Source organism: Cervus canadensis, chromosome 13 (genome assembly GCF_019320065.1).
Source record: "Cervus canadensis isolate Bull #8, Minnesota chromosome 13, ASM1932006v1, whole genome shotgun sequence".
NCBI classification, from domain to species: domain Eukaryota; kingdom Metazoa; phylum Chordata; class Mammalia; order Artiodactyla; family Cervidae; genus Cervus; species Cervus canadensis.
Window position 1 is genome coordinate 58,787,618 of NC_057398.1, and position 27,735 is coordinate 58,815,352.

The 27,735-nt window shown below is 37.2% G+C and overlaps 1 protein-coding gene across 1 annotated transcript in view; it reads left to right on the forward strand.

Moving 5' to 3' along the window:
- The first annotated feature begins 4,705 nt into the window (after positions 1-4,705).
- Positions 4,706-27,735, forward strand: part of USH2A (usherin) — an 893,901-nt gene continuing 870,871 nt past the window's right edge. The window contains exons 1-3 of the mRNA XM_043484771.1: positions 4,706-4,941; positions 5,552-6,241; positions 10,201-10,366. Coding sequence (XP_043340706.1) covers positions 5,757-6,241; positions 10,201-10,366 — 651 coding nt within the window. The 5' untranslated portion in view covers positions 4,706-4,941; positions 5,552-5,756. The remainder of the gene's footprint in view (positions 4,942-5,551; positions 6,242-10,200; positions 10,367-27,735) is intronic.

Here is a 27,735-nt window from a genome sequence, read left to right on the forward strand (position 1 = left end):
TTCTTAGTGATGTGTTAGCCACACAGTCCTGTCTGACTGTTTGTGAACCCATAGACTATAACCCGCCAGGCTCCATCCATGGAGCTCTTCAGGCAAGAATACTGGATTGGGTGGCCATTCCCTTCTCCACGGGATCTTCCTGACCCAGGGATTGAACCTGAGTCTCCTGTACTGCAAGCATTGCAGGCAGATTCTTTACTATCTGAGCCACAAAAGAAGCCCTATTAGTGATATACAGGAACAAAATAAGTGTATACTTATGTCTATACATATGTGTGAATCATTTCCTGTGATTTTTGATGTTTCTATTGGACTCCCTCAACCCCCCACCGATCTCTGCACTAATGTTGCACACTTCATGCCCCTAAATACATCTTGGCGTCTGTTAGCAAAGTCCCTCCCTCGCCGCCTTCTATGTCTGTAGTGCCTTGAATACTGTCAGTTACTTGCTCTTTTTCAATATGCTTTGAAATAAGCTTGTCAAATTCCATGAATAACTCTGCTGTGATTTTCATAAGAATTGCATTGGATTAATAGATGACTATATGAAAACTTCATCCTTGTGTTAGTCTTTGAATCCAAAAACATAATATCTCTATTTTCAGTTTCTTAAATGTTACCAATAAACTTGATATTTTCATAGCAGTAATGCATTTTTAAAATTTGTTCCCAAGTACTCTACAATATGGATAGCATCTTTTAGTTATATTTTTTAATTTGTTTATTTCATTCTCTACCTGGTATAGAGAAGTGCAATTGATTTTTGCTTATTGATTTTGCATCACTTGTATTAAACTAAATTATCCTGTAGGAACAACTCTAAAATTTCAAAAAATTCCTTTAAACAATAAAGGTTTATTTTTTACACGTGCTTTGTGTCCAGTGGGGTTGGCAAGCAAACTCTGATCTATGTCTTCCCAGCCAGGGCACGAGGTTGACCGAGCAGCCACTATCTGGATGTGGCAAAGTGGGAGGGAGAGAGCACAAGAAATTGCTTACTGGTCCTAATAGCTTCCTCCCGGCAGCGGCTCTTACTTCTCAGCAAAAGCAAGTCATATGACCATTCTCAAGGAGTTAAAGTAGTATGTGCCTAGAGAGAAGAGTTCCAAAGTTGATGAATAGCATTAATCATATTTACATCTTCTCTCTAGAATCTTGGTCAAAACTTGTCGTTAGGTTTTGTTATCTAGTGAAATATATGACATTTGATAATCATTTGCAGTGTTTGTCCTTTAGTTTATATTTTACCTATTTTAATGCACTGGCTAGTTGAATGTTGACTAGCAGCAGTAATAGTAGGTGTTCCTTCTCTACTGATCTTAACAAAAGTGCTAATTAGCATACTTATTATTTGATGTTTTTGTACATGAACTGTCAAATTATAGAAGTTTTCTTCTTTAGTTTATGAAGAATTTTGGTCCTAAAGAAATAAATTCATACATGATTTTGGTCCTCAATAAATCACATGAATTTTTAAACTATTTTAATGGTGAATTAATATATATTTAACTTTTAAACCAATTTTACAATTCTGGAATAAACCCAACTTTGTCAGGAGATTTATTCTTTTTAAATATTTCTGAATTCAGTTTGCTTATGCTTTCTTCAGAATTTTTTTGCATTATGTATATGAGTGTGACTGGTCTTTAATTTTTCTTTCTCATATTCTCCCGTCTGCTTTATATTCTCTGTCCTTCTCCCACTCCCCGTCTTCTGTCTTTCTCACACACATTCTCTTTTGGTTATTACTACCTCATACAATAAATTGTTTAATACTCTTATTCCAATGGTAAGAATGTTTGTAAAAACTGGAATTACAGTTTCCCCTATGTGTGGCCTGATTTGCACAACTGTCTGAGCCTACTGTTTTCCTTATGGGAAGAAATTTAACTATAGACTGTAATAGAACTATTCATTCAACTATTCATTCAACTATTCATCATTCAACTATTCACTAAAAAATAAAAGCAAAACTTTATTCTTTCTTATCGAAGCATGATTTGCACAAAGAATACAAATTTTAACTGTAATACTTGATAAACTTCAAAAACTGTATCCCTCTGTGTAACCACCACCTGTATTAAGATGAAGACATTTCCAACCCTCCTGCTGGCTTCCTTGAATCCTTTCCCATTTCTTCCTCTGCTTTAAAGAGAGCATTATGTTGACTTCTTTCACCACAGATTAGCTTTGACTCTCTTTGACTTCATAGGAATGGAATCATTCTAGTACATTCTTGGGGTGTTTACCTTACTTCACTCATGATCAAGTCTGTGAGATTTTCCATGTTGTTTCTTGTAGTAGTAGTTCACTTTTCTTTCATTGTGCTTTCATCTTCCAGTGTATGAACATATAATCTGTTCTGCAGTTGATGGAATGTGTTGTTTCCAACTGTTTCTGATTGACTGTTCTAAGTTGGAAATATTCTAAGGAACTTATTCAATTTTCCTAAGAACTCAGGTTTAATTCTCGTAAAATTGTCTACAACATTTTCTTATTTTGTAATTACGTTGGACCCTCTGTTTCATATCTAATATTACTTAACACATCCACCATTTTTCTTTTTCTAGATTAGTTATGCCATAAGTTAGTTAATTTTAATAGAAAATCCATGAATGCTAAAAAAAAAACCCAAGGATACCCCCTTGATTTTGCCCATCGACAAGACCTAAGTCTCAAGGGCTTGAAAAACCAAGTTTATTATAGTGAACTTTTCCATAATAATGAGTATGAATTTGCTAATAGTTGACTAACTAAAACATCATTTTTGGAACTGTTTTTTCAAAAGAAGGAAATGCTGATTCTAAGATGTCTTGACCATTAGAAAAAGAAATTGCTTTCAACTCTCTGTGGTAGATTACAAAATGGTCTCAAGTTCTTTCCATTCTGTTATCTGTGCCCCCTTGCAATGTGACTGTTCTTTGAAGAGTGGAGTCAGTTTCATAGCCCTTGAATCTGGGCTTGGTCATGTGACTTCCTCTGTCAGTGGAACATCAACAAATGTGATACAAGCAAATGCCTGAATAATACTTGTACATTAGGGTCTCCCATCTTATGTTGAACTGGGCGTTTTTCTGCTACTATCAGAACGAGCTTAGGGTAGACTCTCACGGGTGTCAAACCAACTGCTAGATGACAGAGTAAGGCCAAATCAGAGTATCCAGCCCCAACCGTGCTAGTTCAGAGCAGAACTATAGCGAATCCACAGAACTATGAGGAAAAAATAGCACATAGTTCTTTATTTTTAACTAAACTTTCCTTCTGACACTCTTGCTTTTTTCCTGTATCTCTAAGTCCCGTCTAGTGGTGGTAGGACTGCTGGTGCCCAAATCATTTACCAGATGTGTCTTCAGATTGATAGTACTGAGTTGCAGAAATTGAGGGATATATCAGCCCACTGTCTGTCTTTGCAAATCACAGGCAAGAGCTTCTGAATGTGGAGCAGAGTCACTAATCTTAGATCGTCTAAATTGAGTCATGACTTCCTACTACAAAACATCAGTTGTTATGTGGTAGATGATTTCTCATCCCCTGAACAGTGACCCAAAAAATGCACCGAAGTACTGCAATTAAAAATTAGTTAATCCTTGGATTCATAAGGCATAAAGAGAAACTAGCCATTGAATAACATGTTCTAAGACAGACACTGGCTGCATGTTTTGTTGAGGTGTGAAAAATCCATTTGTCTACATCACTGTGTCCTTTACTTCCAAACATTTTTTCCAGGTTTTCAGAAGTTCTTACATGTTAACTGATTTTACAGTAACATTTGTTTTTTGATTCAAAAAAATTGCCCTTGAAAGATTATACTAATCAACAAGACAGAGAATAGGATAATTTGACAAAAGGTAAAGATTTCCTCTGGAAGCCCAGATTCAAGGGCTTCCTCTGGAAGCACCAATCAGGAAGCACCTGATTGGTAAAGCTGATATTAAAATGAGTTGTGTTTAAGTCTCTTGGAAGGGAAATTTGAGAGATGGTACTTTGAATTTGTCTCTTGCTGCCTTACTAACAAGGAATGCCATACAACCATTTCTTTCATTTTTAAACATTTCTCTAAATATGATAGCTTATAGAAAATAAAAGTGCAGTTGGCTAGTTGTTTCCCAAATGAGCTTTCCATTTTTAAGACAGTGGAGGGGTAGTAGTTGCTTTAGGCTATTTCTCATTTAGGATGAGATACGTCAGATGGTTGAAGAGAGTTTTGGATGTAATAAAACTACATAGAATTGACATCAACCGTGCATTCATAAATACACACATATTCATATCTAATCAAGCAGCTAAAAAGTCAGCAGTCCTATTGCTTCTTTAGTTTAACTAAAATTTCTGATCCTTCAAATGCACCATTTAGAAATCACATCAGATGCTGTTCATACATTTAGAAGAGGGTGTTCTGGGGGTGAAGAACACAGTGACCATTGAATGGGCAACAGAAACTTTATGAATGCAACAAGCTTTAGAGCATCAGTACATTTGTCGCTCAAAAAAAAGAGCACTAGGAATTCTTATGTTACTGTCTGATAGTGGCAGAGCATTTTGATGACATGGCTAAAAGGATTGAGGTGCATAAAAGTGGGGGAAAGGGGAGGGGCAAAAAAGGGATTAGAGGATAAGGTGCACTGCTACTTTAAAATTATGCATGCCTGGCTGCATCCTCGTCCCTCCCACTGTTGGAGGCACTTGCTGAAGGCTTGGGGAGTTCAGTTCCAGGCGGGCCAGCCAGCAGACTGCGCTCTGAGTTTCAGGTAACCAAGCGTTTGCTGTGCAGAATCCCTGACTTGGGCACCCAAATCTTCCTTGCAGTCGTCCTTCTGCTGTGGCCTATTTGCTGAGACTTTCTGGGGGTTACCGTAGTGTTGCCAGGCAACCAGGGACAGCGGTCCTGGGAAGAGCCATTTGTCACACTGAGGGACCTCGTTGAAATGCAATAAAGAAATGGTAACTCAGCTTATTTATCAATACAATTACTTACACAGTATTAGGGGTCCATATGTAACCTACAAATAGTCATATGAGGAAACTCACAAACGTTTGCTAAATACTAAGGCATAGGACGGACAGATGGTGTTGGGTTTCTAATCAGCTTTACCGTGAGCTTAAAGTTGCCGCACATGCTGGGATGAGGGGGGAAGGCCCAAAGTGCTTTGCCAGCTTTATTCGGGACATCTGCAGGTTGGCTCTGCGTTAACCACATCCCGTGTGTGTGTAAAGGAAATCTATACAGTTCTTTATCTTGTGAAGGAGAGTGGATGCTGCTAATTCCCTGAGGTGGAGTAGCAATCTGAAATTGCTGTGTGGGGAAATATATTAATAAAATAAACGTGCATATGTGTATATCAAACTGGCTGTCCTGTGGACTTTTTCCAGTGCTTGATTCACCCAGTGAAGATAGGTACCAATGAGTATTTTGCTATAAACAGTGTACTAAAGAGTGTTTTAAAGAAGTTTAATAATGTTTCTTAGGGACTCAGAATCCTCATGCTTAGACTGCACCTAAAGTTTTAAAGACACAGCAGATTTTCCTTGACACTCTACTTTTGATTCCCAGACACCAGCTGCTACTCATGTCTTCGCCATCACCACGGAAGCCTCCGGTGTTTCCCCTGTGTGAAACCACGTCTGCAGTTTCCCGAAAATGGATTTATCTCAACGTTACTTAAAGCACCCCGCAAGAAAGTGCTGCTGGCCAATGCCCTCGGCCTTCCGACTTATTTAGGAACGCTTGAATCAGAGGAGAATGCTTTTGAGTCAACATGAATTGCCTGGCTCTTTCTCTGGGCTTCGGCCTCTTGTTTCCGGTCCCTGAAACATGGCTCTTTGCCTACTTTGCTTCCATCTCGTGGGCTGACTCTCAGGGCCTGTTCCCAAGGCTGGAGAACGTTGCAGCTTTCAAGAAGGTTTCGGTGGTGCCAACCCAAGTGACGTGCGGAATCCCAGCCCAAAGCACTTTCTGTCAGAGCTCTGCCACAGCTGAGGGCCTTCGGGTCTGTCCTCAGCGCCTCTGCATTCAGGATTGTCCTTACCGATCATCGCCCCCCACCTACACCAACCTCTTCTCAGCAGGCCTCAGGGGTTGCATCACCAGAGACCAGCGTGACCTGAGTCCCAACTCCCATAACCATTCTGCAAGTTTCATTTTTGGAAATCACCAGAGCTGCTTTGCCTCTCCTCCTGCTCCCAGGCTGGCGGCATCATTTACCCTAGCTGTGTGGTTGAAACTTGAGCAAGGAGGTGTAATGTAAGTAGCAGAGGGAGTGTAAGCTTTCCTAAGTGAAGTTGCTCAGTCATGTCCGACTCTTTGCGACCCTATGGACTGTAGCCTACCAGGCTCCCCCGTCCATGGAATTTTCCAGGCAAGAATACTGGAGTGGGTAGCCATTTCCTTCTCCAGGGGATCTTCCCAACCCAGGGATCGAACCCAGGTCTCCCGCATTGCAGGCAGAAGCTTTCCTAGGGTCCTGCAAAATCAGTTAGAGTCAAGGATATTGCAACTTGAATTCCAACCTAGAAATGAAGGCACTTTGGAATTTAGGCTAACTGAAGACCAGCTCCTACATGAGGCTTTTCTGGTCAACTTCATTTGACCAAATATTTTTTTCCCTAAATTCAATGTGCTTTCCCCTTTCCATGAATGAAGTGAACCCTCAAGAGTATGTTAAAATAATTTCATGGCAGACAGACATGTTTATACCTGGCTCATTTTATTCCAACCGCCCCCCCCCCACCTCCCCAAGTAGTTTAGCTAAATCTTTAGTCTTAGTTTTCAGAGGCTCAGCCAGGCTCACTGTGAGTTGTAAGGCATGGGGACTAGTAATACAAATAATGTATACTTTCAAGGTCTTGGTCTAGGTTTGTATAAGCAACCTGTCTTTACTAGAGTATACAGTTGTCATTAGGCAGTGAACTCTCTGAGGGCTGGGGACTGTTTCTGCGTCCTTGTTTTCCTAGGAAGAGATGTTTGTTTAACTCATTGTGAAAGATGTTCTATAATGAGTTGAACAAATGAATGACACCTTATGTCTGAAAAGAGATTGCTTTCATCTATTAGGAAATAGAAAAGCATAAAAGATTCTCGAAAGTTCATGCCATTGACCCCATCAGAAATGCCTTAGGTGAGTTTGGTGTGGGGCTTTGTTAAGAATTTTTATTTTTAATAATCACCTGATTTTCATTCTGTAATAGTTTCTGAAACTGATATCCAATGTTTTCCTTAAGTGTTTAGAGCCAATCTAGAAATGAGGATAAATAGGACAGTTTTGAGACTTTTTTTTTTTTTTTGCTTATCTTTCTTCTTCCCATAGAACTTCTGGCTTTCCCCCTTGTAATGTTTTCTTTGTATGAGTATGTTGGCCAAGTATCTAAAAACTCATGAAACAAACCAGAAAAGTCTTATAATCTCATAAGCAAATAAGACTTAAATATCTAGGATGTTTAGTTTTAATTTGCCAAGTGAAAGTTGGCATTTTTTCATTTTGTTTTATTTGGAGTGAAAATCATCTCAAACCATTACCTCTGTATCTGTATGTACCGTAAAAGAAAACCCTGTTTTCTTACTGTTTGAAATGTCAGTAAATCCAACTTACTTAGTTTATATAACTAATGTCCAAAGAGTCTTAAAATATTGTCTCTTGACAAATATGGCTAGGATGAAGTTATTTTTTCTGAATTTTTCCAGGGGATATGTCTCTACAAAATTCATCTTCTATTGGTATCATTTTGTATAAATAAGACAGAGGAATATTTATAGAGGCAGTAGCACATGGTTTACGGTTTTGAGAGTTCCAAGCATCAAGGTCGTTTCCATTCTCAAAACTAAAATACCTGTGGGAATTAGGGAATTTCGCGGTGTTTGTACTAGATAAGTAAAACAAACAAAACATGGATTATCCAATTATTGTTTATCCAGGAGCAAAATAAATCCAGTTCCTAAATATTTTGCTACCTGCCTTCCTCTCACATTCATTATCTACCAAAGCAAGTATGTTTACAAGCAAACAAAATAGCAAGGAAGATAATCAATAACATATTAAGAAATGCATTTTCAGTAAGCTTGGGGAAATAAGCCTGCATTTGGCAAATACATTCTTGAGTAATGGTCAAATTCTAACTTGTAGATTTAAACTCAAGGAAAACGAATGGAGGCAATCTCTTCTTGGATTGTTTAAGACATAGAAGTGAGGATAGAGAGAAACTTTAATTCCAGTGACTGAAGAAATATTCACCTGCTGAATCACAATAGAGTTTTCATAAAATCATATCTCCACTTTATATAAAATCTTTATGTCAACTAAACCTATTTGCCCTATATAAAATATATTTTTCATAACTTTATCACCAAATATATGTGCAAAATAGAGTAAAAAAGTGAGAGTGAAATAGTAACTGTTAAGTATTCTCTGATCATATCATCACCTCTCAACTCTCAGAAAGAAAGAATGCCAATGAGGAGGAATGATTTGTGAGAAAAATGTGCCCTTTAAGGAAAGTTTTAAAAACATATTTAGCAATAGTTCTGGGTTGGCCCAATCTTATCTTTGCCTCTTTCATTCTTCATACTCAGATCACTAACTCGTCATTTTTTTGGGGGGTGGGGGGATCTACTATATACCAGGCTATGCTGCTATTGTCAGACAACTCATGATTGATAGGAAGACAGATGGATGGGTGTTATTTCCAAAGCAGCACAATAACAGAACAGCAAGGAAGGCCTCTTAAGAACCTTGAGAAGGTTGGGTTCCAGGATCAGACATTATCTTGGAGATGTCTTAGCTGAGTAAGAGAAAACTGGGTGAAGGAAGGAGCCCAGACTCCTCTGGGACTTGATGATCTTCTCCACTTTGGGATATACCACCTCCTTGAGCTCCTGGCTGTGAGATGCAGGCTGACGAGCATCTTTAATAGCTAGTAACTTGGAAGAGATATTTGTGCTTAATGTTCATGATATTTCTCTTTGAATAGCAGATTTGGGGGACTAATCTCCTTAGGAGATTCTTCTTTCTTCTGCAAAAGTTGAACTGCTAGATTGAAATGTAATTGGAAATGGGCTCAGGTTCATATCTGTTTCTTCTCAGTGGGTACAGAGTGGCTAGGCACATGCAATGATATAATTAGTATAAAATAAAATCACTTATACGAAACATAAATCGGGGCTTCCCTGGTGACTCAGATGGTAAAGCATCTGTCTGCAATGCAGGAGACCTGGGTTTGATCCCTGAGTTGGGAAGATCCCCTGGAGAAGGAAATGGCAACCCACTCCAGTACTCTTGCCTGGAAAATCCCATGAATGGAGGAGTCTGATAGGCCATAGTCCATGAGGTCACAAAGAGTCAGACATGACTGAGCAACTTCACTTTCAAACATAAATCAGTAGAGAATATAGAAAACATAAAACATGTCTTTTTAAAGGGATGAGAAAATAGTGCTGTTGTCATCAGGATATAAGTGATTTTTAAAAATAACATGATTTGATAACTGGCGTGACAGTTAATTTTCTGAAAATTCTTCTATTTTATCAAAATATTTCACTGTATTTTTAGAAGATTTCGTGACCTTTCATCCCAGATCATTACCATGATCTCAGTGCCCCAGTTGGGCTTTGTGGTCATGGCGAGCTGGGCAGTCGTCTTACAGACACTGGCTTTGGCTTCTGGCCAGTTGATGATGAGCTAAATAAAGACTATAGTTGTCCATTCTCCATTTCATCATGGGAATTAAATAGAGCGATTCTGACTTCAGGGCTAGTAGTTTAGAGCCTTCTATGGACACTAAACTATCTTTACAATAAAAAAAAAAAATAGGAGGAGAAAATGATTTGCTCTGGTGGCTCAATAGCCAAGCAGAATATGGTGTATTGTGCCACTGCCTATAAAAGAAATGGCAGAGGAGCTAATGAGCCAATAGGCTAAATATTGGTTTTGCAGGATGATTCAGCCACTTGAGTTGCCACCATGAATCTCTAATAAAGGGAGTGAAGGTTCTAGCAGATGTACTGTAACTAAGAATTCTATCTTTATTGAAATTAAAGGGCCTCTTAATTGAAAGAAAGCTTGCCCTGTATATGACGACCTTCAGGTACTTGTTCATTGTGACCTTTGATTAGAGTTTGGGATCCGTTGCGCCACCATCACTGGACAATGTCATAGCCTGTCTTTTGGTTGGAAACTGACCTTTTTTTCTCTTTTCTGGTTGCTTCCCAAGGTGTGTTATAGAAAAGACAGCGGATGGGCAGATTGTATTCAAACTTACAATATCTGAGAAAGAGACCATGTTTTATTACCGCACAGTAAATGGTTTGCAGCCTCCAATAAAAGTAATGACACTGGGGAGAATTCTTGTGAAGAAATGGATTCATCTTAGTGTGCAGGTGAGTAAAATAAAAAATATTTAACATTTGGTTAAGCACAAGGATCCATCTTCCTTTTTTTCCCTTTAAATGGCATCATCCCATAAGATGTGAAGCACTACCTTTCAAATCTTAAGTATTTGTAAGTGACAACTAAAGAAAAACAATATTTAAATGACCTAATGATGTATCTTTTGAAATACCAGTATTTCCCCCTTAAAATTGCAGTGAAAATGTCTGCAGATGCTTAGGACAGTCCCATTTGGAGTAATATCCTCAGGAAAGTTTTGTTTTATTTGCTTAGTATATTTTATTTTGTTTAAAAATGTGTAACGGCTCTTTTGCTGTCTAGTACTAATTTTAATAGTCGTGCAGTATTAAGACCTTGGCCTGGATTTTATAGCTGTCTTTTCTAGGTAGTCTCTTATAATATGAATACAATTTGACTGTTGCATTTAAAATGCTGACCTTAGAACTAATGAACTTTACACATCAGGCACTCAAAAGGTGTTATATGATTCCTTTAGTTGTCAACAACAATTTGTATTTGCCTTAGAAGTTGCTAAAGGCTGAGATAACTGTGAGATGGCTGCTATTTTATAGTTCTCGGGAATAGACAGTTTATTCTTTGGTTTCTTTAGGGCTCTGGAAGGGTCCAGTGCAGTCTAAAGTCACCCTTGCCTTTTACACCAGAGGTACTGTGTACCATAGTTCCCAGTGTATGCTCTCAATATTGTTCAGTCCAACTCTGAACCTCCTGAACTTCAGCCCACCACACTCCTCTGTTCTCCACTATCTCCTAGAGTTTGCTCAAATTCATGTCCATTGAGCTGGTGATGCTGTCTAACCATCTCATCCTCTGCTGTTGCCTTCTCCTTTTGCCTTCGATCTCTCCCAGCATCAGGGTCTTCTCCAATGAGTCAGTTCTTCGCATCAGGTGGCCAAAGTGTTGAGCATCAGCATGAGTATGCTCTCATAGGGGTACCCCAGTGTGGTCCATGCAAACCCTATTTGCACTAGAGGACATTTGTAGCCTTGTGTACTTTATGAAAATCTTTGATTTATCACATTCCCCCCAACTCTGAAGCAGGTAGACTTCCTTATGTTATTACCATGGTTCTTGGCTTCCTTAATAGAAATTGATTAGGGGCCAGACAAATAATTCAGGCAAGCCTTTACTGGGTCCCCTGCTGTAGCAGGGGGGACCAAAAGCAAGTAACAGTTTCCCTTGCTCACTCTTTGAGGTGAGGTGCAAGCTGATTCCTTATAAGTGGTGAGAATAGGAGCAGGTCTAGGGTCGGACCAGAGGGGTGGCTTAGGTGGTCTGCTACCTCGTTGGTGATGCTATGTGCATGGGACATGTGCAACACCCTGCTTTTGGTCTCAGCTCTTCAGAAGTGACACTTGGGTTTTTTCCATCTTCTTTTATTGTCCATAATTTGCCCCAACTGAACATGTACACAGTTATTTTTAGTCTTTTATAGTTTCTTTGCAATTTGTTGCTCCAGAGGACATTTGTCCAGGGTTCGATCCCTGGGTTGGGAAGATCCCCTGGAGAAGGGAAAAGCTACCCACTCCAGTATTCTGGCCTGGAGAATTCCATGGACTATATAGTCCATGGGGTCACAAAGAGTCAGATACGACTGAGTGACTTTCATTCGTTCACACAAGCACTGCTGCAAGGGGTCCCAGGTTCCACTTAAAGTGTCTTGAGAATTGTTATTTGGATTTTAAAGTCTATTTCAGTGTAGATACTATTATTGAGGATTAAATACACTTTAAACATATCTTTGTTTGGTCTGATAGTAACTGTGAAGTTCTGCTATGCATGTGCGCTGCATTGCATTAAAAGCCTTAAAAAGGACATTTAAAATAGGAACACAGGGAGATGATTGAACGCAGAGAGGAAATGATTGATTTCCATAGGAAGGTATTGACAAAGTGATCTTCAATCAGTACGTTAGGCTTATCTACTCTGCTTTTTGATAGGATATGAGTTTAGCAAATTCAGTTGGCAGGGAGCAGGGTTTCCATGCCACCAGGGTTGAGAGGACCTGCAGAAAGGTGGGTCACGTCTGATATCTATCACAATGATGGATTCAGTCTGTTTATGCTTGCCTCTCATTTATTCAGTAGTTAGCAGATACAGGACTTATTATATATCTTGTCCATTCTGCCTGCTACCAGTGTACCAGAACCAGAATTGGGTTATAAAAACATGGAAATAGAAACCACTGAATAAGTGGACTCTACAGAAGATATCAAATGAGTATATTTATTTGTTGCATAGTTTTGTATCAGTAATGATGAACAAATGCTTTTTACTTGCCTTTATTTTGCCTTACCTGTGAAACTGTGCCATGTTTTGGCAGGCAGTAGTACATTAAAAGCTTTACAAAGAAAGTTTAAAAATCTAAAAGTGAAGAAGTAACCATGACTGAATTACTCCCCTAGGAGTCAGCTGCTCTTAGACTGCCTATTGAAATCAGCATTATCATTTCAATACATGTCAAATATGAGTCACTTCCTAGTTTAGGCAAAATTTCTTTATAAATCTTTAAATCCTCGCCTTCTTTCAAGAAAGGCTAAAGTACTTACGATTTAATGAGACACCTTTATTTCATAACTATTTGACTATCAAGAGAAAACTTGTCCTTTCCAATTTGTGCTCCTCTTTATTTTTTACATAAGTTTTTTTTTTTTTAAATCCCTATTCTACATTTTACATTAAAACTACAGAACAAAACAGTCATAAAGCAGAAAAATCATGCAGATTGGGTTTTATTCATCTGGTATTTATTGATAGATGTGGGGATACCCAGCATTTTGGAGATCTGTATTCATTCAAATAAAAATTAAAGAGCAGTTATTTTAACTGGGGATCTGCATAGGGTTCCTTTAAATTGGACACAAGTCTGAACACATTTGGGCTTTCCTGGTGGCTCAGGCAGTAACGAATCTGCCTGGAATGTGGGAGGCCTGAGTTTGATCCCTGGATCAGAAAGATCCCCTGGAGAATGGAATGGCTACCCACTCCAGTATTCTTGCTTAGAGAATTCCATGGACAGAGGAGCCTGGCAGGTTTGCAAAGAGTTGGACATGCCTGAGCGATTAACACCTTCACTTCTCACTTCTGATACATTTAAGATATTAAGATACTTATAAAGTTATATTATAGATGCTTAATAAAGAAGGTACTCATTCCTAAAAAATGATACAAAAAGAAGTGGGAAGAATAACAGGTAAGGAGAAGAGAAATCTGACTCAGATAATGCTACTCAGTAGTCTTAACAAATATACTTAGCTCAGTTTTCTTATGTGATAAGAGGATTGGACTAGATGTGCAAAACAAGGCTTCCTGGAATTCTTTGTTGAAAAGAAGTGTGGGAAGCTGTTAATTTGTGTAGGTTTGTCTGGACAGACATGGTTAAGTGACACAGCCAGCTCCTCAACTGATGCTTGGGTTTATGCTTTTCCCCCTGCTTCCCTCTGGGGTCTGGAATTTACATAGCAATGTTTTTGGTAGACTTCTTGGCCAAGATATGGACAAGTGCAACTTGTAACTCTTTCACTATTTAACTGCAAAGAATATATTTTAAATGTGAAATGTAACTTATTCTCTGTTGCCTTATTATCTAGGGCATCCAAATTCTGTTTGATTTGGGGATCAGGGCCTTCATTGTCTTGGGCATAGGATAGAACACATACTTGATAATCTGGCCTAGTCAAGTTTAAAAGTGCAAGTCTATAGTTAATGTGTATATGTATATCTTTACTCATCCTCCAATATGGCCACAATCAATTAATTTACATGGTATGTGCATGTGTCTGTGTGTGTGTCTATAAAACTAAAATACCTTTACTCATGGATTTGGCTCAGAACCAGAATTTAACTTACATAGACATAGTGACATAAAATTAATTAACCGATCTGGCCTTACACCTTACCTCAGAGAGTTCACTTAGTGTCAGCTTTCCATCAGTAAAATCAGAATTCTTATTTCCCAAATCTAAAAAAAGAAATGAGTTTTAAATAATTAAATCCCTGGGCAAAAAAAAAAAATGGTGCTAGGAAGAGTCAGACATTCCAAATTTTGGAGGTCTATTTTCCTAAACAAAAAAATGCCTGATATTACTGTAATGGATCTAACAGCTTTTATTCAAGAACTAGCATTTTGAAGCTTCAACCTGTTGGAAAATGATTAGTTTTTAAATTAATATTCATTCAGGGACTTGAATCTGACATGATTGCCAATTTAAATTTTACTTTGGGGTTTAATATATTGGCTATTTCAAATTATATCAAGCTGAAATTCGTTATGTCATATTTTTTGTACTAAAACTGGAAAAAAATCAATTCAGACTTTTTATTATCAAATGGGGAACACTGATAACATTAGCAGATTTTTTAAAGCTTCGTTTTCATATTGTATCAGCATGTTATGGTTATTTTAAGAGATCTCTTTGGATTTTCTTTTTTTTTTTTAAGTTTTAGAATATGTAAAAGGATTTTACTTCAGCAGTTTGTTAGGGCTTGGTGAGTAAAGCAGCTTGGAAGGATATTGGCATTCTGTTGTGTAGCATTTAAAAGTAAAACCTTAGAGTTTCCTATGAAAACAGTTTTCCCTTAAATAGTTCTACATATTTGATAAGACGAATAGCATCAAAGAATCATTAGTAACCCTTTAGTAATTATGCTGAAATGTAGTAGTATTCTATAATTAGAAGCTGATGAAATATTGCAAGTGTGGAAGCAAGAATTGGTTTAGCAATGAGTTTTTCACGACATCTATGCTATTTTGAGGACTCCTTGAAACACTGACAAGTCAAGAGTCACAGATGGTCCTAGCTACAATAATGTGAAAAAGAGCAGTTCTAATCTAATACAGAGAAGGGAAAAAAAATGCATGGGTAAATAAAGTTTCAGGGATCAATAGATGAAGAATAGGAGTTTCATAATCATAGTTTGTTCATGAAATATGTTCTTTTGATTTATGTATTCAATCTGAAAAAGGGAAACTATTGATGGTTCTGGAGAAAAATAAAATGCAATTTAACCAACATTTGTTAGAATAGATAAACCAACTCTCTCAATTAATCTCTGGAGTGTATGCCCATGTGCACACTTTATAAAGGTATTTCCATGTCTCTATTGATTGAGGGAACATAAACTGTTCTTGCAACCTCATGGAAGCTTCTTCATTCATTTCAGGAAGCTCTGTGTACTGGGATTCTCCTGGGAGCACCACCTCAATTGCTACCACAAGAGAATCTCAATCCATATGGTTCCTTTAATACTTTTTATTGCTTTAAGCTGTAATTATTTACATGTATATGAAAGCCTTCTGTTTGTGTCTAGTCAGTCGAATATCACCCAAGTTAGGGGAATAGTTTGTCATTTGAAACAAAGATCAATAGAATTTAATGAAGCTTTTTAGAATAATCAGTTAAAAATGATATTAAAAGCTGTGAATATTGAGCATAAGTTAGTTGTACCGGATTAAAAAAGGAGCCTTGCCAAGGTTAAATTTTCTGTCTGAATTTAAAATCTCAAGTTTCTCTGACCTTTACATAAAAAATAATAAATTGCTATGAACCTAGATCACTGTAAAGATACAAGGAGTACTTGTGTCAGAAGTACAAGGAGTATCAGAATTCTCTAAACGTCCCCTTGACAAAAACCAAGAACTGAAGAGACATATTTGCAAAGTAAATATAAATTAATTTTCATACATGTTTGTACATATTTGTAATGTCAATGTTTATAATGCTTCACATATTTACATGATTTGTACAAATAATTAAGATCAATATATTTTTACGATTATACTCTCAGTGATACAGGTGGCTTAATGCATAACATAATGTAATTTTATGTTATGTTCTCAATATCTCTATGGTTTATAACAGTCAGGAAAGACCATGGTGGACTAAAGAAAGAATATTCTACTCAACCTTCCCTGGTCACCTGATCCATGACATACAGAACCAAGCCCTGTAACAGTACAGTAAAAATAAGAAGGTGGAATTTTTACCACTTGATTAGAAAAAGGTAAAACCATCCAAGTAAAAATTAATTTTTCTCTTTGCATGGGACTTTAAAATATCATCATATTTAGTAAAAAGGCAAAGTTCAATTCCTGATATCTTACTTAAAAATTGTGCAACCCTAGGAAAATGATGTAACTCCTTGAAATGCTAGATACTCATGACAATTGGGAACAAAGATAAACCCAACCTATTTAACTTCTACCATAAATGTGACATGTAAAGAAAAAAATGCCTGATGAAGTAGTGATACTTTACAGTCTGCTGTGATGGAGCTTACAGTTCATTAGAAAGAAAAGACAAATAATCACACCAATGAAAGCCAAATTATGACTGTGATAAGTTCTATGGGATCATCTGAAGGACAGTTTGATCAAATCTCAGAAGTCAAGACAGGCTTACTTTGAGGAAATTATGTTAGATGTGTGTATTCGTTTTCTGGGCTTTCCCTAAAAATCACACACTGAGCAGCTTACAACAACAAAAGTGTATTCTTTTCCAGTTGGAGTTTGAAATCAAGGAATCTGCAAGACCATGCTCTTTCTGAAATCTATAGGGGGGTAGCCTTACTTGCTGCTCCTCGTGTTTACCGGCAATTCTTAGTTTTTAGATGCATTGCTCTCATCTCTGGCTCTAACATCACATGATCGTGTGTCAGTCTTCTCTTTTTATAAGAACACCCGTCATGCTGGGTTAGCATCCATCCTAATTCAGTATGACTTCATTTTAACTGGATTATATCCACAAAAACTCTTCCAAAATAAGGTCATATTAACAGGCACAGGGATTAGGACTTCAATCTGTCTTTCTGGGATTGTCGCCATTTAACTGGTAGTATGTATTCAAAAGAACATATGGAACTGAACTAGGCAACCGGAGTAGAGAAGAACATTCCGTACACGGGTAGCACATAGTGCACATGCCCTTTGCAAAAAGGGACTCTGCTGATCTGAGGTACAGTGCGGGGGTGGAGTGCAGCGGCCTAAGCAGAGCAGCCTGCGAAATGAAGCCAGAGCCACTGAAAGATACTATGTTTTAAAGATCACTGTGGTCATGTTGGATTTCTTTCAAGGGCACTCTATTGAAATACTTTATATAGGGAACAGGGGGTGAGGGAAGAAGTTGGGGAAGAAGGGAAAATATATGGCCAGGACAGATGTTGGTTGCAGTGAAGAAGAAAAATTTGTATGAGGACAAGAAAAAAAGATTGTTAAGTTACCATTAGAGTCCAGGTGAGATATACCTTGAACTATGTTAGCAATAATAGATACACAGAGAAGTGGTCAGCTTTAAAATCTATTTAGGAATTAAAATCAAAGGACTCGTTGATTGAAAGAGAGTACAGGTTAAGGTAAAGGGAGATGTTTATAAATCCCAGATTATTGGCTTTTGGATGATTGTATGAATAGTAGTTTCATTTGCCCAAAGAGATACATTGGAAGAGACTTCGATTTTTGATATTCAGTACTTATAAGCTAGACTGCAGCTCAGAGCAGTAATTCTCAACTCTAGAATAATCATTAGCATCACTGAGAAACTTTCAAAAATATTCAGATGCCCACACTCCAGCATGTCTTCATTGCTCTGAGGCAGGGCCCAAGTATTATTTCTTCCTTCCTTGATGGATTGCAAAATGTGTAATAAAATAATCAGAATTTAGAATAGGAAAGGGCCTACTGCAATTCAGGTTTGTCAGGAAGGATGTATAAAGAATGTAGGATCTGAGTGAACTCTTAAAGGGAAGTAGGCTTTTACCTAGGTAGAGAAGAGGAGGAAGGAAGTCTGTATACCAGGAATAGGTGAGCAATTCCTGGGATATGTGAATAGCATAAGATGTTTGTAAGGGTAAGAGGGGTCTGAGTTTCTTAGAAAGAAATATATCATGTATTAAATAAAGAAGGCTGGAAAAAGTGGCTTAGAGGTTTACATAGAGCTATGAATATTTTATTTTTATTTTGTTTCTCCCTCTGACAGGCAACCCATGGTTTGTCACCTGCTTCTAATCCATTGTGTTTCATAACTGTTATTTACCTTAGTATATACACAATATAATGTATACATCAAAAGAACATATTTGTTTAGTTAATATGTGCAAAAAGATCATCACGCCTCTCATTGCAGTGTTTAGACTTTACAAGTCTGAATGTTATCAGTCTAATATTTCATAGCAAAAATTTAAGTTCAGTAAGATCTTTCCTCTGAAAACACCTCTAATCAAAATCTAAAGCAAACCATGGATAAATTAACATTTAAACTTAGAAACTGCTATTTGAAAAATTTAGCAATTTTTCTTGCCAGAAAGTGGTTGACTCTCACCCAGTAGCTATAAAATGCATGATATATACAAAAGGAAAATACATACAAATATTATAGTGCACATTATTCTGTATACTAGTAAAATCAAAAATTGCAACAAAAAGTATTTTCCAGCATCTACTTATCTGTTTGAACAATCTCTGGTCTTGCAAATGCCACTATGGTAATTCTGTCAAATTTTTAATGGTTAAAATTTGATGGTAGTGCTTTTTAAAACCTATATTATCTAATGGAATTGTCATTTATATTATATCACTTTCATATAAAAGCCAAATATAGTAAGACAGATAATTTTTGCTTCTTTTGAGGGTAGGCATTTCTGTGCCCACAGGGCTAACTGAAGCCTTCAGTTATACATGAACAATTCCCACTAAAGTCAGAAAGAGCAGCGTGCATATAACCTAGGGCAGAATTTGGCCTATGGTATGTATCGCTTGGTAATGGAATAGAGAATATGACTTTATTTAAACATGGCCTTGAATAGTTTTATTTTCCCATACAATTTCCCCTGGTATTTCTCTCTCTAAAATGCAACCTTCAAAAATATTCCAAGCAGCTGTATTGTTCTGGATACATAATAAGAGCATATGTTCAAGATACCAGTTTAGATATCTCTGAGTCAAAGAAAGAATAGTCAAATTATAAAAACTTTCCCAAGAATGGAAAGGCTTTAATGGATATGCTAGTCTTCCCATTATCTAACTACAACAAAGAAAAGTGGTATTTAAAAATTACATACACATAATAAATATGTATATAATTGTATGCTTAGTTGCTCAGTCATGTTTTGTATTTATATGTGTGTGTGTATTTATATGTGTGTGTGTGTATTTATATATATAGTAAGCATATTAGGAAAAGCAGCTTCATTTATGTTCTAAAGATTACGTGAAATAATCTCAGAAAAGATTGTTTATTCTAGAAGTAGAAAAAATAGTTGGATTCTTTGGTTTATGATTAGTTTTCATGGTTCCCAGTTTAAGGAGAGAAAGGGAAAAGAAAAGAAGGGAAAAGGTCAGAAGGTGGTCAAGTTGAGGGTGGGGGGAGGGGAGGAGAGCTAGAGCCCAGTGCTCAGAAGAGGAGACTCAGTCCATGCCATTTTCACTGTGGTGGGGTTGACTAAGAAAACCTAGATTATGGATATGTAGTATGCAGTTTAGATGTTTCTGGGATGCCAACCCCTTGTGGTGTTGTAGTTATTTGCCCCAAGTCAATTATAGCTAGCTAGCTATTTGTGGGGAGGGGTTGGCACTTTAGGGAACCTATAGAAAAGAGTTGGGTTCCATGTTTGGGTTGAATGAGAGGTAGCTAGAAGAAAAATACAAGTGAGCTAGAAATAAGATGGGTTCTGTGGGAATATGCGTTGGGACAAATGGTGGCCATTATTATTTAATCCCCTAAAACACCGCTAACAATTTCAGGCAGAATATCTCAAAGTTCGTGGGAAGAGGCTTTTATAAATATCAAAGAGAAGTGAGACCCCAGAAATTCTGAAAACTAAGGTGCACTAAACTCAGAGAGATCCCTTATTTGGAGATAATTGTATATTTATAAGCATTCATGAGAAATAATACTGAAGGATCCCAAGTATCCCTTATCCCCCATAATATCTTGCAAAACTATAGTATAATATCAGAGCCAGGTTACTGACATTGATCCAATCCAGCCATTTTGTTTAGATTTCCCATTTTTCTTGTTCTTGTTTGTGTGTGTGTGTTGTTGTGTAGTCACTAAGTCATGTCCGACTCTTTTGTGACCCCACGGACTCTAGCCCACCAGGTTCCTCTGTCCATGGAATTTGTCAGGCAAGAATACTGTAGTGGATTGTCATTTCCTTAATCTTCCCAACCCAGGGATTGAACCTGCATCTTTTGCATTGGCAGGTGGATTCTTTGCCACTGAGCCACCTGAGAAGCCCTTGTATGTATAGTTCCATACAGTATTATCACGTATGTAGATTTGTGGCTCCATCATAATCAAGATAAAGAACAGTTCCATTACCGTAAGACTACCCTGAGCTCCCCTTTTATAAACATGCCTACCTTGTGTCTTACTTCACCACAGATTTAATTTTTTAACATATTTTTATGTTAACATATTTTTAACATATTTATTAACATATTTATTTTAACATATTTTTAACAAGCCTAAAAGGGCTTGTGCCCTCTCATATAAATTTTAGAGTAAGTTTACCTGTGTCTACAAAATGTCTTATTGGGATTTTGGTAGGAATTTCATTACATCTATAGATCAACTTGAGGAGAATTACAATCTTTTACGATGCTGAATATTCTAATAAATGAACATGATAGATAACCTATTTAAATCTTTTATTTTTTTATAGGCATTTTGTAATTTTGAGCATACAGATCCTGTGTATGTTTTGCTAAGTTGATTCGTAAGTGCTTAATTTTCTTTGAAGTGATTGAAATTGATCAGGTTTTAAATTTTAGTTCCCACATATTTTTGTTAGTATATAGAAACCTTATTAATTTAGGGGGCTTAATTCTGTACTTAAACACTTAACTTATTAGTTCTGAAAATTAGTTTGTAATTTGTTGGGATTTTCCACATAGACAACCATGTTGTCTGCAATTAGGAATAGTTTCTTTCCAATCTGTATGATTTTTTTTCTTTGTTGCAATAGCTAGAATTTCAAGTATTATATTGTATAAGAGTGATAATGCCAAACATCTTTGCTTTGTTCCTAATCTTAGAGAGAAAGGATTCAGTTTTTCACCAGTAAGTATAACATTAGCTATCATGTTGAGGGAATTTCCCTTTATTGCTGATTTACTAAAAAATTTCGTCATAATGAGTGTTGGGTTTTGTTAAAGACCTTTTCTACATCGATTGATATTTTTCTTCTTTAGCCTATTAAAGTGGTTGATCACTGGCTGATTTTCAAATGTTGAACCAACTTTATGTATCTGAAATAAATTCAACTAGGTCATGATGATTCTTTGTATATGCTGTTTGATTTGATTTACTAGTATTCTTAAGATTTTTCCATCTATGTTTGTGAGCTGTATTGATCTATAGGTTTCCTTTCTTGTCCTATCTTTTACTATTAGGTTAAAGCTATCCTCATAAAATGAGTTGGGAAGTGTTCCCTCCTACTCTGTTTTTAGAAATAGATTCTGTAAAATTAGTGTCAGTTCTTTCTTAAATGTTTGGTAGACATCTCCAGGTCTAGTGAAGCTGTTTGGAGATCTCATTGTTGAAGCTTTTTATTTAAGTTGAATTTCTTTAACTTGGATTGTATATTTTTATCTTGGCTGATTTTAGGTAGTCTATGGTTTTCAGAGAACTTAGTCTATTTTAAGTGAATTGAATTTGTGACTTTAATATTATTTATATTATTTTTCATTATCACTTATCTTTTAACTGGTTATGGGATCTAAAGTGATATCACTTATTTCATTCTTGATATTATTTGTATCTTCTCTCTTTTTATAATTGTCAGTCTTGCTGCAAGTTTATCAGTTTAATGGATATTTTTGAAAAACCAAATTATTGTTTCCTTGATTTTTCTCTAGTGTTTACTTATCCCCATTTTCATTGATTTCTGCTTTTATATTTATTATTTCTTTTCATTTGCTTGGTTTTGTTGGGGGAGTGTGTAATTTCCTTGGTTCTGTCTCATCACAACAAAATTTGACGCGATGGATGGACCAGCCCTGTGTAATTTCCTCATATGGACCAGTGTTACAACTCTGTGTTACAGCTCAGTTTTATTTAGCAAGCAAAGGAAAATACATCCTTGAGGCATGAGGCGAGCCAACTCAAAAGAAGAGAAGCCCCCTGGCCCAATTTTGGCTCCTCTTTTTATATGGTTTTTTCTCCTCCCACTGAGCCTGCCCTATGAAAATTGGGCTAGCTAGGAGGACTGTACTGTTTGTTTTACCTGAGGTTCTTACTCCGGTCCTGGGACCTTCCTTTGTTCTATTTTCTCGGCTTTTCCAACTTATTTATCTTTTAGCCACCACCATTCTGGACTCCTTTTTCTTATTCTAACTACCTAATAGTTTGCACTTATTTTGCTCTTTTTCTGGGGTTTCTTGAGGTACAAACTCAGATTAATATTTCTAGACCTTTTCTCTTCTTAAGTGTAAGCAGTAGGTTTTCTGCTGTAATTTAATGTGTAATTCAGTGCTGTAAATATTCACTTTTGTACCATTTTAGCTGTGTCACAGATATTTTAGTATGTTCATTTTTATTCAGTTCTATTTATTTTTATTTCTGTTGAGACTTCCTCTTTGATGCATGCATTAATTCCAGGTTTGTTGTCTAATTTCTGAGTTTTTGAAGATTTAACAAAATTATGTTTCTGGTATTGATTTCCAGTTTGAATACAACAAGTCAGAAAAAAGCACTATTTGATTTCAGTTCTTTAAAATTTCTTCAATTTTTAAAAAATGGCCCAATGTTCTTGGTGAATGTTCTGTGAGCACTTAAAATTAGTGTATATTCTACTGTTGTGTAGCATGTATTGTGTGTGTGTGTATGTGTGTGTGTATATATAATATATAATGTGTGTATTTATATATTCTCCATATATATTGATATCTATGTATTATCTTTTAATCCACTCTACCAATCTTTGCCATTTATTTGGTGTATTTACATCTAAGCTTAATCATATGATAAAGTTATATCTGCAATTTTGTCATTTGTTTTCTATTTCTTTTGATTTTTCTCCTTCACATTTCTTACTTGGCTGTAGGTTACTTGAGCACATTCTAGAATGTATTTTTATTTATGACACTTTTGATGTACCTTTTTCATAGTGCTTTTAGGGTCTTAGGTATTATAGGATGCATAGTTAACTTATCACAGTCTACTGGCATTGATGTTTTGTCACTTCTATTGAAGTATAGAAGTTTCACTTCCATTTAGGTCCCTTTAGCTACCCTGATTTTAAGTAAAATTACCTTGAATGTTTCCTCTCCATACATTGAGCGCCACAACAAATGGCGTTACAGTCTTTTCTTCCACCATCAAATGTTATTTAATAAACTCATGTTAAGGACAGCTTATATATTTACCCTAAGTATTACTCATCCTGATGTTTTTATTTTCTTTCTGGAGCTCTAAACCTTCTATTATCATTTTGTTTCTAAGTAACTTTCTTTAGTCCTTCTTTAAGAGTAGGATCATGAAAACAAAATTTCTTAGTTGTTATTCAACTGAGAATGTGTTGATTTTCCGTTTATTTCTAAAGGATATTTTTTGCTGGATGTAAAATTTGTGATTGAGAATTAATTTCTGTCATTACTTGTTAAATGTGCCCCTCCTTCAGGCCTCCATGGTTCAGATGAGAAACCTGTTTTAATTGGAATTAACATTCCCTGATAAGTTTCACACCATTTTCCTGTGGCTACTTTCAGTTTTTCTTTGTGTTTTCAGAAGTTTAATACTGAATTCCTTGGTGTGAATGTCTTCGGTATTATCCTACGATCTATCCTGAGTTTGTATTATCCTGACTCTGTATGTTTATGTCTTTGCTGTTTCTCAGTGTTTTCAGACCATATTTCTTTGAACACATTCTCAGTCCACTCTCTCTTCTCCAAGGTTCTAATTATCCAAATGTTAGCTCTTCTGTTATTATCCCTCCGATCTATGAGGCTCTCTTCATTTTATTTCTTTTAATCTCTTTTTTCTCTTTTATTTAGCCTATATAAATACTGCTGATCTGCCTTCAAGTTTACAGTTTCTATCCTATAATCTTAACTTTACTCTTGAGTTCATATAGCAAATTTTTTTTCATTGTTGTTGTTTCAGTGTTTTTTTTAACACTTTAATTTCAATTTTAATCTTTTATTATAACTCTGTTTCTTTGCTGAGAATTTCTTTTTCTTCATTCACTTTGAGAGAGTTCACAACTTCTTCCAGAGGCAGTTTTATGCTTTTAAATCTTATCAGATAATTCCACTGTCTGATTCATCTCAGTGTTGTATTGGTAGATTTTCTGTTCTCATACTAAGTCATAGTTTCTCTGGTTCTTGCTATGACAAGTAATTTTATTTTCCCCTGGACATTTTAGATACTGTGTTATGAGACTCTGGCTCCACTTTACTCCTCTTTTTATTATTAGGTTGACCCCCTGTTGAGATAAGGTACAATGGCCAGGTGAATGTATACATTTAGCTTCCCACTTGTTCCTGTCACCACCACCTCACTGACCCACACTGCTTTATTACAGATGATGCGTTGGAAGCTTAGCACTTCAAACACCTCTTCAGTGAAACTGGGCCACCTACTGGTACCACCTTGTTGTGTCTGAGTGATGTATTTTCCTATTTTTTATTTTATATTGGAGCCTAGTTGATTTACAATGTTCTGTTCCAGGTATACAACAAAGTGAGTCAGTTGTACATATACATATATCCATTTTTTTTTCAGATTCTTTTCCCATTTAGGTTATTACAGAATATTGAATAGAGTTTCCTGTGTTATAAGTAGGTCCTTGTTTATCTGTTTTTTTACATAGTAGTGTGTATATGTTAATACCCGAATTCCTAATGTTTCAGTCTCCCCCAAGCCACATTTCACCTTGGTAACCATAAGTTTGTATTTGAAGTCTGTGAGTATGTTTCTATTTTGTAAATAAGTTCATTTGTATTATTCTTTAAAGATTCCACATACATGTTGTATCATATGATATTTGTCTTTCTCTGTCTGACATCACTTAGTATGACAATATCTAGGTCCATCCATGTCACTGCAAATGGCATTATTACATTCTTTTTTATGGCTAAGCAATATATATATTACATATATTATATATAATTACATTATATACCTCTATATGTTAAGTGTATTCACACACACAGAATGGACTATTACACACCGTATCTTCTTTATGTGTTCATCTGTGATGGATTCAGGCTGTTTCCATGTCTTGGCTATTGTAAATAGTGCTACTATGAACATAGGGATGCAGGTATCTTTTTGAATTATGGTTTTCTCTGGATATTGAGCCTCACTGCCCCCAGGGTGGGGAAAGCACATTGCTAACTCACACCACTTTGTAGCTTTGGGATGGTGGAAACTCAGCTTCCTGCTGGTCTCTGCTGACCCCAGGGAAGAGGGTAGTGGGATGTCAAGAACCCTTCCCCTATCACCTTATTCTGCCTCACAGATGCCAGGTGTAAGAGGAGGCTCAGCTTCCCACTGGGTTCACTTCCCAAGGAAGTGAAGAGGGTGGTGGAATACCGACCAGTCCTACCTCACACCACATCCTTCAGTCCAACACCAGTTGGGCTGGGGGCTCAGGTCACCTTCCCACTAGGCCCTGCTCATTTGGTGGGAGAGGGATGGGAACTTGGGTACAGACGAGCATGGATTCACAGCACTGCATTTGGTCATGCCGGGAAGAAGGTGTAGATGTACAGTTCTCAGCTGGGCTCCCCTGACACCAAGGGTTGGGGGAGCTAGAGTGCTGATGGGCCCTGACGCACACTTCATTTTCAGTCTTACTGATGCTGGGTGAATGTGAAGGGGTCAGCTCCTGCCAGGCCCTGACGTGGGTGGAGGAAGTGAAATGCTGATTTACCTTGCACCACCTCATCATGTCTCCTTGTTGTCAGATGGGAGGGTAGAGTTGGAGTCTCAGTCCTTGCTGGGCTGGGGTGACAGTCCCCTGGTGAAGAAGGTGGGGGTGGCAGATCAGCTCCCTGCGTACCCTGCTAATGCTCTTTTGGAAGGGGGTTAGAGTATTACCTCCTTCCATGGAGCAGAGGATGGAAAATAAGTTCCTTGCTCTTTCCCATCAATACCACCTCTACCTTTAAATTGGGGAGTTGCTTGCTTTCTGAAGTGGAGAAGGGCAGAGCAGCTGCTTGCTGGGTTTCCGGCACCGCCCTGCAGGAGGACCCTGCCTGCTTCGCCACGGGCAAAGGAAGGTGAGCTCTCTGAATGGCTGTCAGTTCTACCACATAGGGGATTCCTGCAGCATGCTTCTGCTGGGTTGGGAGGGTAGGGTGAAATATTAGCCCTCTGATGGGCTTTGTTAGACCCATGAGAGAGTGTGTATTTATGTGTCTGTAATTTTTTTCCATTGGTGTTTGGCGGAAGTAGGGCAGACATTGACTAAAAGCCCTTTTATTTTAGGCCACCACTTCCTGGTCCTTTATGTAGGAGAACTAGACTCTTCTTGGAACTTATGTTACCTGTGCCTGTTGGCAGTTCTAGGACAGATGCTTCTGGAATGCTCTGTCTAGGGTGTATGAGTACTAATAAGAAAACTTAGGGGGTTTACTGCAATGTTGTTTCTCAGATCCTGAGGTCCCAAACTTTTTTTGCCTTCTTCCCACCTGGAAGAGTCCTCCCATACTTGCTTGTCATGCTGTGCCCAGCATTTTAAATTGTAGAGAGAGGACCTGGGAGGAATGGGATTATTCTGGTTCTTTATCGGAACCAAAAGTCACAGTCTTTTACAGGGGACTTTGTCCACCATTTAAAAATGCTTGTTATTTATTATAAACTGTTCATTGCATTTATTCTTTTTTCAAAAATTAGGGTGTAGTTGCTTTACAATGTTGCATTATTGTCTGCTGCACAATGAGTGAGTCAGCTATATGTATACATATATCCACTCCCTCTGGGACCTCCCCGCCCCCAATCCCATCCAGCTGTGTCACCACAGAGCAGTTGGATAAAAATGGTGGGAAGAAAGAAAGAATCCTCTGTGAAGTGAGTTGGATATTGGAAAAAGATGCACTGGTCAAATACTGCAAAGTCAGTTCTGACAAAGCTAGACGTAGTCTTGTTTACAAATAAATATTTGACCTAAGTTGCAGCAGTGTTCGGGTGTACTGGTGAATTATAAAATGCTTTATGAGAAACCTATGGGTGAGCATTTGTAGATTCTCTTAACATTCTTCAGGAACTCTTTTGTCAAAATTGAAGTTAAAAGGTTGAAGTGGTTTTTGAACCAAATATTCCAGATAAGTGTAAAATAAGTACATAAGTCAACAAGGTGTGTCCTTTATTGGACACATAACTACTGCTGATTATCACGA